Source organism: Mus pahari, chromosome 5 (genome assembly GCF_900095145.1).
Source record: "Mus pahari chromosome 5, PAHARI_EIJ_v1.1, whole genome shotgun sequence".
In the NCBI taxonomy this organism is placed as follows: Eukaryota; Metazoa; Chordata; class Mammalia; order Rodentia; family Muridae; genus Mus; species Mus pahari.
The window spans coordinates 130,365,741-130,381,511 of record NC_034594.1 but is presented as its reverse complement, the minus strand read 5'-3'; the positions used below and the strand labels follow the sequence as shown (position 1 = coordinate 130,381,511).

General features: G+C 45.6%; 1 protein-coding gene across 1 annotated transcript in view; it reads right to left on the bottom strand.

Moving 5' to 3' along the window:
* LOC110322467 (quinone oxidoreductase-like protein 2) overlaps nt 1–1,081 on the bottom strand; it is a 29,606-nt gene extending 28,525 nt beyond the window's left edge. Inside the window, exons 1-2 of the mRNA XM_021199146.2 lie at nt 1,010–1,081; nt 816–924 (exon numbers count right to left, since the gene is read on the bottom strand). Of these exons, the coding sequence (XP_021054805.1) occupies nt 816–924; nt 1,010–1,059 (159 nt within the window). The 5' untranslated portion in view covers nt 1,060–1,081. The remainder of the gene's footprint in view (nt 1–815; nt 925–1,009) is intronic.
* Between the last annotated feature and the right edge of the window lie 14,690 nt (nt 1,082–15,771).

Below are 15,771 nucleotides of genomic sequence, written 5' to 3'. Positions count from 1 at the left end.
AAAAAAAAAAAAAAAAAATACTAAGTTCAGCTCCAACCCGGATGACATGGTGTCTCCGAAACAGCACCAATTTCCCAGAAATGAATGACTCGAGATGAGAGAAGCTGAATGGCTGTGATCACGCTCTTCCAATAATCTGTTTTAACCACGGGCCCCATTTGGGTGACCTTGGGGCTGTAGCTGCATCTCCGCCTCTCATGAGAGACCCCTAACATGAAGATACTCTTGCGTACTCCACCCTGCTTCAAATTCTCATTCTGTACTACATCTGTGTCACACGCTGTCACCAGAGTGGTCAACAGGCAAGGCCAAGGTGACTTCCACATTTCCTGGCAGGAGCCCCGACAACAGGAAAAGGATCTCATCCCAAATTACAGCAGGACATAACAGGGGCCCAGGCTTGTATTCTCATGAGATAGACTGGGATGGGGCAATGGTTTGGGGGACCCGTACATAATTTGATACTGACCCTGAAGAGGGGCTAAGCAAAGGATAAGGGTCCTTTTGTCTGTATTGTTATGTAAAGTCGTGTGTAAATCAGACACAGTTTCTAAGGCAACGGCTCTGGAGCTCTCCAAAGAGGCCTATGCTTGAGATTTGAGCGAGGGCTTCCATGACACTTCTGACCTTTCCGTGAACCTTGAAAGGGCTTGACCTTCCAACCTAAAGTGGGTGTGCTCCAGCCTCTGGCTCGCCCCCTAGGCATGGGAACTAGGATCTTGACTGAAGCAGGAAGCCCAAGAGTGCTGGGCCGAGAAAATCAGAGGTTCTGAACTATACAAGGAGGCATCCCGGGGTTAAGCTTGTCACCCTACCTCCTGTGGCCCGAGAGGGCGGGGAGCCACCTCTTGAATGGTCAGGGGCTGCTTCAACTCGGTGCAGAGTGCAGCTCGGTAGTGCCGGCCTTGGCCCTGCCAGGCTTGCCTGCAACAAAGAAAAGAGAGCTGGTTTTCTCGGCCGTACCCCGGGGCCTGTTAGGGGGAACTCGGGGGTAGAGTCGGACTTGCACCTGCAGCGCCACGCCGGAGGGAGGCAACGCGTACACAGCCTTGCCGCCATGGCCAACAGAAGCCGCGAGGGGCGTGGCCAGCGTGGCAGGAAGAGCCCTGGGGGGAGCGGAAAGGCGTCCCAGGACGCGCCAGCTCTGTCCGTACGTGCAGGGGACTGTCAGCCCCACCCCGCTTCTAGGGCTAGACCACACGGGGTGTGCAGCCCTTGATCTCTTCCTCGGTTCTGGAAAGCAAAAAGGAAGCATGAGGAAAATGATTCGATCACCCCAAATTAAGAGTCTTTGAGACCGGGTAGCTCTTAGTGACCTGGAGCTCACTGTGTTGACCAGGCTGGCCTAGAACATGTCATCTTCCTGCCTCTTGTTTCCTGAGCGCTGGGACTACAGAGTGTGCCTGGAAGACTGTTAAAATCTGTGTTTGGCGACATTTCAGTAGTAGTTCTGGGGTTCTTTCTAAGAAAGAAGTCCTAAATGCATAGGTGAATCCTTTGATGTCTACATTTGAATTGCTAGAGTTCTTGCTACTAATTTTCTCACACAGGATTAATTATGATAAAAACCTAAACTGTTACTAATAGTCTGGTGTTAACTGATCCTGAACAAATCCTGAATGTCCAATTAAAGACAAGCCAGCTGGGCACACGCCTGTAATCCCAGGACCCAGGAGACAGGCAAGAAAACTGAACAATCGAATCAGCCAGCGCTACATAGTGAGACCCTATCTCAGATAAAAATAAAAATAAATTAACATGATGACACATGCCTTTAATCCCATCACTAAGAAGGCAAAGATAGGTAAATCTTTGTAAATTTGAGGCCAACTTGGTCTACATAGCCAGTTCCTGGCTAGCCAAGGCTACATAGAGAAACCCTGTTTTAAAATATTAGTTAGTGAAAAAATAAATAAATAAAGTCAGGCCAAAACTTAATGATAAACACTTAGTAAATGTGATTCGGTGACGACGTAAGCCTTAGGAGGCACTGGTAAACCCTAGAAGAACCAAAAATAATACTATTGTCTATATGAAATGGTATATAAAATTGCTTTGGCGTTGGCAAGATTACTGAGCGGGTAAGGGTGCTTGCTACCAAGGTCGACAAGCTAAATTCAACCCCCAGACATCACATGGTAGAAAGAGAGGCCCTACTCCCAAAAATTGTCCTTTAACCTCCAAATGCTGACCTTATTACACATGAACCATGTACACACACACACACACACACACATGTTAGCATTAGATATAGATATATCTGACTATTTAAAATAGCAAGTGACTATACACCAGCAATGTGTGTGAGGCACGTGCTATGCTGGGAAGAATGGAAGACTGTATCATTGGATAAATAGATTAAACGACAGCATAACATCTTCAGAAGACATCTGGTCACAGGGTATAGGCCATACTTCTAATTTATGAAGTATGTAATGAAGATTGTTTGTTCTGAGTATTAATTGTTATTGCTGTGTAGACCAGGCTGGCCTCAAATGCCAGTTCTACCACCTCTTTGACCACCTCCCTAATGGTTCTTGCCCTCAACTAACTCTTCCATAAAGAGAAGGCACTGAGCAGGAACGAACAGCATTGAATGAAGGAAACTGTAAAGCGAAAAGGAAGGATGCATTTCTGAGTTTATGACCTAAAGGCTTTGAGGGCTGCGGAACCCAAGAACAAATAACCTCCTCAGGTGTGCAGTAGGCACTGTCATCATAATAGTGCCCGCTGGGAATTTTCAGCTCCACAAACACACAACCAAAGGGAAGTGATGTCTACAATGGGAGGTGATTTTTTTAAAAGCCCATGGCTCCAATGAGACAGGCAGGAAAGCACTCTGTAAACTGCATATAAACCAAGCACGTAAGATGAACTTGGGACCCGGAAAAGTAGCTTAGTACTACAGTGCTCACCTAGCAAACTAGAGGCCCTAGGTTTGATCCTCAGTAATGTGGGGGAAAAAAAGGAAAGATAGGACTAGTGGAGAAATCCACGTCACCACCAGATGGTCATCCTTAGGCCTGTAGTGTAACTCCAGAGTAGAGCACCTAGCCTGGGAGGCCCTGAGTTTGATCCATAGCAACGGGGACTGGGGAGGGGTTTCCTGGTTGCCAGGAAAGCCAACAGCAATAAATCTCTAATTTATGAAGCACGTAATGAAGATTGTTTGTTCTGAGTATTAATTGTTATTGCTGTGTAGACCAGGCTGGCCTCAAACGCACAAGAGATCCAACTGATACCTTCAGAGTGCTGGGATTAAAGGTATACACCACCACACCCAGGCCTAGCAACCATTTCTTAATCTTGTTTAATTTGTAGAATCTGCATAATGCATGACATTTTTCATTATCTAAGAGATATGTTTCTAATAAATTATTGAACAAGAACTCAGTTATCTAATATTAATTTTCCAGATAATTGGAGATAACTCTAGGTATTAAGTCTCCTATTTGTAACTAAGTGCTTTTACGGAAAGGTTTTCATGTGCAAGTATATTGGGGGGGGGGGAGTGTATGTGTGGTATAAGTTCATGTATGTACAAGGGTGAACATGTCTAGGCTCACACAGAGGCCAGAGGAGGGTGTTAGGTAGGTCACTCTCTCATTCTCTGCCTTTTCCCTTCTAGACAGGGCCTCTCATAGGCCCGGAGCTAGGCTGGCAGTTAGCAAGCCCCAGGGATTCTCCTGTCTTCAACACCCTCCCCCAAAACACTCACAGTTTTGGGGATGGAGTGATGCACAGGACCCCTTCTAGCTTTGGAGGAGGCTGCTGGGATTAAAACCAGGTCCTCCTGCTTGTACAACGGGGACTTTTACTCACCACGGTGCCTCTCCAGCCCCAGAAAAAGGTTCTGTCATTGTTTTCACAATATTCTGCCATTCTCAGAGAATATGAAGATCAAGGAGTGTAAGGAAATTTTTCAACATGGCATTATGAAAAATCTAAAAAAAAAAAAAAGAGTAGAAATTTATTTAAGAGTCCTCAAGGCTGGAGAGATGGCTCTTCCAGAGGACCTGAGTTCAATTCCCAGCACCCACATGGTGGCTCACAACCTTCTGTAATGGGATCTGATGTCCTCTTCTGGTGTATGTGAAGACAGCTAGCTATAGTGTACTCACATACATAAAATAAGTAAATCTTAAAAAAAAAAAAAAAGAGTCTTGAAAGGTGTTGAAAATATTTTAGGTAATTGAAGTGATTGAGCATTTATGTGTAAAAATAAGTTTTGACGTTTACAGAGAGCAGTTAAAAGGGTGACAGGCTGTTTAATAGTAGTTTCCATAGTAGCAAGAGAAACATCTAGCCTGTCCATCGAGACATTGTCACACCTTACTGTCTACATCCAGCTATTGTTTCTAGTTGTCCCTGGTTATTTAGTTTTATTTGGGAGTGAGGTGGCAAGAAGAAACAAGAAGAATAAAAGTCGAGTCCTGTAGGAGATTAACATGGAGCAGCTAAATCTGAACACTCAGTCCTCTCTAAAGGAGGCAGGAGATCGATCACTGCCCTCTAAACCAGCTTGAACCAGCTTGAGGCTCATTAGGGAAGTGAAAGAGTAACGGATGAGTCTTCCTTCTGGTGCAAATCACTTGGAGAGATAATATTTAACAACCAGAAGCTGCTGGAGGGCTGGGGGTGAAGAAGCAAGCCAAAGCCTGAGACGCAAACCTCTGTTTTCACAGGCTAGGAGAAAACAGTATACCCTCAACTTAGGACGACGCCGGGAAGGTACAAGAATCCTCCAACAGTAAAAATGCACCATCCAATAACAGGGCTTGAAAGGAAAGGCGGCTGCTGCTGCTGCTACTGCTGCTGCTGCTGCTGCTGCTGCTGCTGCTGCTGCTGCTGCTGCTGCCGCTGCCGCCTCCAAGTTTACTTCCATGTCCAGCACATAGCAAGTGCTCAGTTAAGGCCAAGAGGGTGGGAAGGAAGGAGCTCTACCAGCTGCATAGGAAAGCTGCTGGCTCCACACAACTGAAGCCAAAAATCCCAATGGTTGTTTGTTTAGTGTCTATCTATCATCTATCATCTAACCTGTTTAGTGTGTGTGTGTGTGTGTGTGTGTGTGTTCATTCATAAGTTTATGTGAGTTTATGTGTATCACATGTAGGAATGGAGGCCAGAAGAGGGAGTCAGGTGCCCTAGAACTAGAGTCCCAGTTTTAAGGGCTCTCGCACATTCTTTCTTTCTTTCTTTCTTTCTTTCTTTCTTTCTTTCTTTCTTTCTTTCTTTCTTTCTTTCTAAGGGATGTAATATATATATATATATATATATATATATATATATATAATTTATTTATTTTATGTGTATGAGTACACTGTTGCTGTCTTCAGACACACCAGAAGAGGGCATCAGATCCCATTACAGATGGTTGTGTGTGAACCACCATGTAGTTGCTGGAAATTGAACTCAGGACCTCTGGAAGTGCAGTCAGTACTCCTAACCACTGAGCCATCTCTCCAGCTTGCACATGCTTTCTTACCTGAGTTCATGGCTACTGGCATAATTTGGTCTTCATGTAGATCAGCATTGCTACTGTAGTTATCAGTTGTCATCTTGTGATATCTTCCAAAATCCCGAGATGTGTAGGAAGGGTTTGCCTTCTCAGTACTCTCCCCTGAACATTACTACCGATCACTACAGAGGACTTAGCTTTTATCAGCTCCGGAGAAGTGCTTTAGCCATTGATCTGTGTAGTGGCCAGTAACCATTTCCCCATCCCAGGAGTAATCTAAGATTTTCTCTGCAAGTTATTTCTCCAGCACCCATAGAATCAGGATTTCTGATCTGAGATGAAATTCTGGGTAATCTTATCATTATGGGAGGCACAGGCGGAAGGACATCTATGAGTTCAAGGCTAACCTCGACAGCCAGAATATATAGCCAGTGTCTCAAAATAAAATAACAAAAAGATAATCTCATCAAACTGCCCCCCCCCCTTTGTAAGAAACAGAGTAGGTGTAGCAGAAGATGGCCTATTCAGCCATCATTGGGAAGAGAGGCCCCTTGGTCTTGCAAACTATATATGCCCCAGTACAGGGGAAGGCCAGGGCCAAGAAGTGGGAGTGGGTGGGTAGAAGAGCAGGGGCGGGGGAAGGGTATAGGGAACTTTCGGGATAGCATTTGAAATGTAAATAAAGAAAATATCTAATTAAAAAAAAGAACTAAAGAACAAACTTTGAAAAAAAAAAAAAAGAAAGAAAGAAACAGAGTAGGTGGGGTCTAGCCCAAGGTCACATTGCTTCATTTTCCTGTCTGCTACTCTTTCTGTCATACTAAATGAATCTCATTTCTCCATGTATACGTCATCATCTGCATCATCTCATAATGCTTCATAAGTTTCAAAGCACTGTCACCCAAACAGCCTCATCATTAATAGTGAGAGCAATGGTGATTAGCATTAGAATGAGCTCTTGGTGGTTTCTCCAAACAGAGCAGTTTGCAAGTGCTTTTGCATGGTGTCGTTAGCCCTCACAATGGTCCTATATATCAGGATACCAGCATACTATTTTTTTCCCACTCTTTTATGGATCCGGAATATTGGCTGAAGAGGGTTAAGGAACTTGCCCAAGGCCACACATCTAGGAAACCAAGCAGTTTAGCATCGTCCTAATTGCCTGCTGCCAGAGACCCTCTAACAGTCTCCAGCCACCCACCGTGCTTCCCCCAAATGCCCTCTGGAGTAGACAAAGAAGGTATTATACAATGCATTGTAAACCCATGCTTTCCTCAGAGTTTTAAGCTTGGTTTTATAGGAATTTTACAGTCTCGTGGGCCCAGAAAAGAGAATAATTCCCCCAAAGAAAAGAATATAGTGAAAGCAGCCTCCAGAGATGCCTGCAGTTAAAGGAGAAGGAAGAGCAGGGGAAAAATAAATGCTAGCATATAATTAGGAGCTTCTCCCCTGTTCCTATAGCCATGAGCTTGAGAATGCGCTCGTCCAAAAGTATGCTGTATAAGAGGTAAAACTGGGATTATGTAGAGCAGTGTTCACACACATACAGGGATGCACAATGTGATGAAGGAAACAATGTTCTGGCTGGGTTGCCAGGTTACAAGTTGTTACTTAAGAGGGTACCAGCAGGCATTTGGACTAAATTCTTGGCATCTAGATGGAACCACTTAGAAGCAGGGATGACCCAGGATATGGCCACTGTCATTTCACCAAACCTAACCGCTGGTATTTGATGATTTGCACCTTAAGCCATCATTAATTTCCATCTTAAGCCATCATTACAGAACTGCTGAACAAGTTCCCAAACATCCTAAATATATGAAAAATTCTCCCCTTCCAACACCCTGCCCACCAAAAAGAAAAACCTTTATACAAATCTCCATTAGTCCTCTAGTCTCTGAGTTCAGGTTGGCATCCATGGCTTTATCGCCACTACCAAGCCGTGAGCAACACGGATAACTCTAAGAATAGCGCAGTGCAGGGGAAGGAATTTGGGCTTTGGAATTTCTCACACCTGCATTTGGTTCCCAGTTTAGCTACTTCCTCATTGTAATCTTGGGGAAATTGTTTAAATTCTCGAAACGTCCACTTCCTCATGGGTAAAGCAGGTTTAAGTATGGTTCCTTAGATGGAGGCTGTGAGGTTTAACTCCTGTAAATCAAATATACAGGGATGTTCAACAAGTAGTTGTCACTAAGAAGACACAAACTCTGCCCTCAAGAATCTCACCATCTATGGGGCTGGTGAGATGGCTCAACGGTTAAGAGCACTGACTGCTCTTATGAAGGTCCTGAGTTCAAATCCCAGCAATCATATGGTGGCTCACAACCATCTGTAACAAGATCTGACTCCCTCTTCTGGAGTGTCTGAGGACAGCTACAGTGTACTTACATATAATAATTAAATAAATCTTAAAAAAAAAAAAAATCTAGCTGGGCAGTGGTGGTGTGAGTTCAAGGCTAACCTGGTCTACAGATTGAGTTCCAGGACAGCCAGGGCTATAGAGAGAAATCCTGTCTCAAAAAAAGGAAGAATGAAAGAAAGAAAGAAAGAAAGAAAGAAAGAAAGAAAGAAAGAAAGAAAGGAAGAAAGGAAGAAAGGAAGGAAGAAAGAAAGAGAAAAAAGAAAGCGATGTCTCACCATCTAACAAAGCCCAACAGTATACTCTGTTCTATGACAGAGGGGTACAGTGGGGGACCCACAAAGGAAGGCTAGCCCACCCCTGCCATTGACTATTATTTTAGAAAAGCCTTGGGGGCTGGAGAGATGGCACATGGGTTAAGAGCACTGACTGTTCTTCCAGAGGTCATGAGTTCAATTCCCAGCAACCACATGGTGGCTCACCACCATCCATAATGGGATCTGACGCCCTCTTCTGGTGCATCTGAAGACAGCTACAGTGTACTTACATATAATAAATAAATCTTTTTTTTTTTTAAAATCCTTTAAAAAAAAAAAAAAAAGAAGAAAGAAAAGCCTCATAGATTTAAAAAAAAAAAAAAAAAAAACAGTCTTAGCCAGCCAGAGGGCACAGCCAGCGTTGTCCTAAGTAAAGGATGGCGCACAGGAGAATATGTCATGTTCCAGGTGGTCCACTTCTGGTTTGAGCCAAGGAACAGTGAAACATGGGGTTGAGACGGAAAGGTTGGAAGCTTTAGAGTCAAGCAACTAAGAGAGCTCCAGTTCCCTCACTTTCCGGCCCTTCGTTCTCAACCAAATGACTTATTCCTGATCTCAGTTTCCCCATTTATTATTTTTTTTTAAAGATTTATTTATTATATGCAAGTACACTGTAGCTGTCTTCAGACACTCCAGAAGAGGGTGTCAGATCTTGTTGCGGATGGTTATGAGCCACCATGTGGTTGCTGGGATTTGAACTCCAGACCTTCGGGAGAGCAGTCGGGTGCTCTTACCCACTAAGCCATCTCACCAGCCCCTAGTTTCCCCATTTATAAAGTGACTGGGATCACAGATAGCATGTATGTACACGGAATATCCCTCCTAAAATCATGCTGATTGCTCTTTATCACCGTTTATCTACAAAAATCTTCATGGCCTGTGGTACACCCACCTTTTCTTTCAAGTCAATGGGAACATAAATATTTTATGGATGAATCGATTCGCTTAACACGTCTTTATTAAACACCACATGTGCCAGACAGACGCTAGATCCTGGGAATGCAACAGCGAGCAAAACAGACAAAACTCTGCCCTGGTGGGATTTACAGTTCCTAAAGAGAGAAGAGAGGGTGGCTCACACGTCTGGGAGAGGACTGCCCACTTCGTGGCCTCCGGAGGCTCTCCAATTCCCTGATTTAAAAAAAAAAAAAAAAAAGTTAATAAACCGGGAAAGCCAAGTTCCCTGGAGGTCTAGATGTTAATCCCACTTCCTAACAACAACGGGGAGCCTCCTGTCCTCCCCCTTAATCGCTACTTGCTTATCAAGCCCCAGCATCCTGTTGTGACCCAGGGGGACGGGTGAGTTGTGTTGTTTGGCAGGAAAAAATGTCAAGGAGGGCTAAAGCGGTCCTGGGCTCCGGTGCCTGAAGTGGTGACTGGAGGAAATGGAAAATTACACACACACAAAAGGCCATCCAGACGCGATTTGCCTATCTAGGCTGCCGAGCGATAAGCGAGCTCGCAGGCCTCACTAGGGTGCAAAGGGGCTGCTATTTCAACCGCAGGATAATCATACTTCACAGGTATGATTAGCTTTAAGAAAGACCTCACCACAGGAATCTCACTTAATCCTCAGATTCTGTGGGGTAGGAATTAACCCCATTAATCCCACCGTGCCCTTGAAAGTTAACTCCTCCCTCTCCACGGCCTCCTTCCGCGTGGCTCATGACTTCATATGTAATTAAGTCATACATGAAGTGGGGAGTAATTTTTACTTCATTCCTTATCCCTCCCTGCGAATCACAGCCAGCTCCTCACAGCCGACTCCACTAAACTTTTCCCTTCCGTTCACTCATCTCATTGTGCACCAACCCCCAGTGCAGTGAGACTGTTTCCGCACTGTCCCCAGTGACCTGTTTGCCAGGTCTCACAGACTCTTGTCAGTCTCTAACACGGCTGGCTCCTTGCAGCTTCTGAAGCCAGCCCTCTGCTTGTTCTCCTCCTGGTCCTGTCGTCGTTTTCTGAGTCTCCTCTGCCACCCCAATACTTCCAAACACATCTGCACACCTGTCTGTCTCTCTTTCCCTCAGATTTATTTATTTATTATATGTAAGTACACTATAGCCGTCTTCAGACACTCCAGAAGAGGGCGTCAGATCTTGTTACGGATGGTTGTGAGCCACCATGTGGTTGCTGGGATTTGAACTCTGGACCTTCCAAAGAGCAGTCGGGTGCTCTTACCCACTGAGTCATCTCACCAGCCCCCCTCAGGAAATTCTATTTTCCTATTGCAGCTTCTGATTCAGAGCCCTGCTTCCTACCTTGGTTTCACCACCTGTGACTTCTCACTCTCCTCAGCCTTAAGGACACACTCCATTCCTGGCCCCAGCTTTCACATGACCACCATTTAGAGTTTTTTTAAAAAAGCACTTAGCGTCTGTGTCTTAGGGTTTCCTTTTTTTTGTTTTTGTTTTTGTTTTTGTTTTTGTTTTTGGAGACAGAGTTTCTCTGTGTGGCCCTGGCTGTCCTGGAACTCACTCTGTAGACCAGGCTGGCCTCAGACTCAGAAATCCACCTGCCTCTGCCTTCCGAGTGCTGGGATTAAAGGCGTGCGCTACCACGCCCGGCCTTAGTCAGGGTTTCTATTCCTGCATAAACATCATGACCAAGAAGCAGTTTGGGGAGGAAAGGGTTTATTCGGCTTACATTTCCATACTGCTGTTCATCACCAAAGGATGCAGGACTGGAACTCAAGCGGGTCAGGGAGCAGGAGCTGATGCAGAAGCCATGGAGGGATGTTCTTTACTGGCTTGCTTCCCCTGGCTTGCTCAGCCTGCTCTCTTATAGAACCAAGACTACCAGCCCAGAGATGACACCACCATAAGGGGACCCCCCCCCCATCACTCATTGAGAAAATGCCTTACAGCTGGATCTCATGGGGGCATTTCCCCAACTGAAGCTCCTTTCTCTGTGATAACTCCAGCTGTGTCAAGTTGACACAAAACTAGCCAGTAAAGAACATCCCTCCATGGCCTCTGCATCAGTTCCTGACTTCATTGGTGATGAACAGCAAAGTGGAAGTGTAAGCTGAATAAACCCTTTTCTCCCCAACCTGCTTCTTGGTCATAATGTTTGTGCAGGAATAGAAACCCTGACTAAGACAATCTGGTTTTTGTTTTGTTTTGTTTTGTTTGGAGACTGAGTTTTTCTGTGTAGCTTTGGCTGTCCTGGAACTCACTCCGTAGACTAGACTGGCCTTGAACTCAGAAATCTGCCTGCCTCTGCCTCCCAAGTGCTGGGATCAAAGGTGTGCGCCACCACTGCCCAGCTTAGCATCTGGTTTTATGACATTCTAAGGTCTCTTCACCCTGAATGAAGCATGAAGAACTTCAGGATAGACATGCAGACTTCTCAGGGTCTGCCTTCTGAGTGCCTGGCTCAGTGCCTGGGACCTGGCAGACGCTAAACTTAGAGGTGTTTGGCAAGTTCTCCAGAGTCAAGCAATTGGAGGGTGCAGCTTGTTTGGTTTTCTCTGACTCTCAGCCTCAGCACGGAACACAGCAAGGTTACAAGAACGTTATTCTCAACACCTAGTAAATCAAGAGGCAAGATGTCTGGGAGGATTTCCTTTTCCACAAACACTGCTCATTTACCAGGTGTGGAAGGGTTAGTATTTGTGTAATCTTCCTTCCACACTCCCCAGGATAAGAGAGGAAAAGGAAGGGAAAAAAAAAAAGAAAGAAAAGAAAGACCCACCTCCTGTCTCTTTCTCCCAGTGGACTGCACTGCTATCACTTCCTTTTGAGCCAGGAGGCAGGAAGCCCAGCTTTAGCTCCTGAACCTCCCGGTTCGCCTTAGATTTCCTCACAGATGACTGTGCTAGGGAACGATCTAATAGGGCAATTCACAGGACTAGCCATGGAGATAGACTGTCTACTACCATCGTGAAGCAACATTCCTGGAAATGCCCCTCCTCCACACTCCGCCCCCCCCCCAAGAAAGGAAACTTCCATTTCCCTGGGATAAACAAGCTTTCTAGAGAGAGAGGCTCTGTCACAGACAATTTGTGCACTCGCCAATTACAAGCTCAAGTTCCACCCAAATACACACAATCAAAGGCTTTTACCAAGGCCATCATTATATGTGCATGGGCTTCCTGCTGTCTGGGGAACGTTTTAACTCTGCAGTGGTGCAAGAAAAAAATGTCATCAAAGCATCAAGGTAGAGATGGCTTGCCTGGAATGGCAGGGTCTTTTTTCCACCTGATGGCTTACTTCACCTTGTCCTTTTAATGCCACAGCCTGGGAGGGAGCGAAGGAAACCAAGAGGAAAAGAGTGGGCTGGGTTGTGCATGTAATTTGTCTCACCATTTTAGATGGCTTTTTTAATGAGCTTTCTCATTAAGGGCTCTGTGAGTCTATGCTTAAAGTTTTCCGGAAAAGCCGATTAGCAGGCTGAAATCAGATGGCACCTTTCCAGCCATGGCTTGTTTTCCAGGTACTGAAAGGGAGGGAGACTATGTAAGAAGACAGACCCGACCTAGCAAATACGAAAGCAGATGATGTGACGTTAGGCAATCCTTATGAAAATACTAATGGTCATCAATTATTAGAATATCGGAGGCATCGGTGATAGCTTTGCTCTGTTCAACTTGTTCCTGAGAACAGAGAGGATAATTGTCTTGTGCTATCCTAGCCCTGAGCTCGGATTTCCTGTAGGGCACATATTATATTGCATCAAAGATAAAGTGCCCTCTGGGCTCTGACCCCTGAATGTTGGGCACTAGGTCTTACCTAGCCCTCCTTCTTATTTCCAGGGCCCAGTGCAGCATGCAGATTCAGTGTTATATCCAAATCCACTAAACACGGCTCACCATTGCACTGACCCCATGAGGGGCCACCAGGACAGGAAAAAAGTGCATCAATGATTTAAGCAAGTACCAGGCTGCACATAGGAGAACTTGATCAAGTTGCAGGACTCCACAAACATTTTAATGTGCTGACAGCCCCTAAGTAGGGCAACAGCCTTCAGTTAAAACTGTCCGGAGGGAGAAATGTATTGAGATCCAGGGAGACAATTGCTTTGTTGCTATGAGCATCCTCTGTTGGGTTTCTGAGTATGAATGGGTCCTTTTCATAACAGAGAGCTGGATGCAGCTTTTGCTTTGTTTGCCTTGTCAGTGAGTTTACTTAACAGAATCCAAGCACAGATGCACGAAACTGAATCCTAGCTGTTGCCTATGCTTGAGCCGATTGTCCAGGATACCCACGCTTCTGCTTGGATGGTACAAAGAATGCCCTACTCCCAGTGCCTCTAGAGACTTCGGGATATGATATATTTGCACAGCCTGACACAGTGTTGGTCATAAGGATATGTATCATGAGGCATAAAACAAGAAGGGGGGGCTGGGGCTACCCATCATTACTGATTCACTAGACTGGGTAGAAACACCAAAAGAGGGTGATGCAATCCTTCCCAAAATGTTTGCTGAATGACCCAGCTCCTGACCCCCACCCCTTTACAAGTCTGGTGAAAAATAAATAGTCTAGTGTCCATGCCAGGGATGCTTGCTCTGTCTCTCTCTGTCTCTCCATCTTTCCCTTCCTTCTCCCTCTCCCTACACACACACACACACACACACACACACACACACACACATGCGCGGTCAGTGAGCAGTGAATGGTCCATGCCCAGCGACATCAGAATGAGCTTGGATGTTCTCAGATCGCGTACGTAGGCCCTTTGCAGTGCGATCAAGGACAGGAGCAGCGGATCCCTGAAAGTGCTGATGAAGAAAAGAGTTGGTCTTCCAACTGGTATGGCACCCTATTGGATGGCATGTATAGTTTAGGCAAACTCCCCGGATGATTCGGCTTCCTGCTCAAGTTCAAGGACTTCTGGCCTGGCTGAGCCTCCAGTCACTAGAGGGCAGCCTGGAGCAGCCTAGAGGGCAGCCTGGAGCAGCCTTTTCCCAGCGCTTCTTCCTTGCCAACTGCCAAAGCTGTGGCGCCCACGTTGTTCTGGCCAGTAGCTTGCCAGCCCACCCTGGAACCCGTTTCCTTCCAGAAACTTGTCTCCTTGCCACAGCACTGAATATATCCTGCATGAATTTCACAGTGGCACTATAAGAAATCCGATTCCCAGAGAAAAATGAGTCCTTAAAGACGTACAGATTGTGTATCCTCAATCATTAGATATTGAAAGAATTGAAGACATCCTTCCTACTTCCAAAAAGTTCAAAGATAAGGCAAAACTATGAAGATATCTTTTTTAAAAAAATTATAATGAGTAGCAATTTTCAAGTTAATAGAATAGAGTAGTAAGTTAGACATAGACAGATGCTTGTCTATGTTCATCAAGGAGCCCAGGCCCAAGGGAGCTGGATAGGATCATTGCAGACTAAGATGTTTGTAAATTATTGGGGGGAGGGTAAGAAGAAAGGGGGCCTTGGAATAAAGTGAGACCCAGTGTCTAACTCAGGGCCCTCTCCTGGTGCCTTAGCAGGTACTTTAAATATCATCAACCATCAATTTTCATATTGGCACAGTGTCCATGGATTCAATACAAGCTTTCAGAGCACTACTGGGTGCCAAGTACTGAGAATACAACGGCAGGCAGACAAGACAGAGACCTTCATACTGCCCTCAGCTGTTTACAGTCCAGTCTGGGAAATGAATGAGCAGTTCCGAAGCAGCGTACCGAGTGGTAGGTAAGGTAGGGCCTGTGAATGTCCATAGGACAGAAACCTAACCCAGGGTACAGGTGAAGAAAGAAAGAAGGCTTCCTGGAGGTAGACTCCTCCAGTGGGATCATCCAATACAGGAGTTAGAAGCAGAGAGAGAAACGGCAGGGTTGAAGGTCAGGGAAGAGAGGAAGCAAGGCCTATTTAAGGAACTGAAAGAAGAGCCTTCAAGTGGGTGAGAGGGAGCCCAAGAGGCAGAGCCCAGCATTTAAGAAGCCTGTTCTAGTGGGGATATTCAGTAATAACCCTTAGGGCACTTGGGAATAGCTAAAGGATCAGGAGTAGTGGTGGGAGTCAGGTCCCCATATCCCTAATGCAGGATCAATGCTACCTTGGAACACTAGCAAACGAGTAAGTCGAAAGACTCTGCCTTGCCCTTTAACTGGACCTTTCCAGTTTCCTTCCTCTGTCCATATTCACCAGTTTTCCCTGAAACTCTTTCAAAACAGAGCTCTATTTTAAGGTCATCTTCACTGGGAAGGAAGCAAGAAGAACCTAGCATGTGACTGTCATGCTTGCTGGACTTGCCTGCCCTCAAGTCCCAGCATTCCTCACAGCAGGTGATCTCTAAGGAAGGACAGGGACAGAGGGAGGCAGGGGGACACCACATCCCAAGCCTGTTTTCTTCTAGGTTGGACAGCATTCACACTTGTTTTATGAAGGCAAGACAGAAAAGAAAACGCAGAATCTTTTGGGTCCCTGCCCAGAACATATGCAAAATGTACAGAGAGGCCTTGTCTCCGGGTGGGTAGCTGATGCTCAGGTCTTTCCGTTGGCCCACGTGTCCAAATGTAAAACCCCTAATTGAGCCTTCTGTCCAGAGCTACAGGTTGCTGGGAAGCAGGTGATAACAGTAAACTTTAATGACCAGCAGGCGCACAGGGAAGCACAGCCGCTTAAGCCTTATTTAATTAAAGTCTAATTCTATGCTTGTTTGCCTAAAGACTGATAT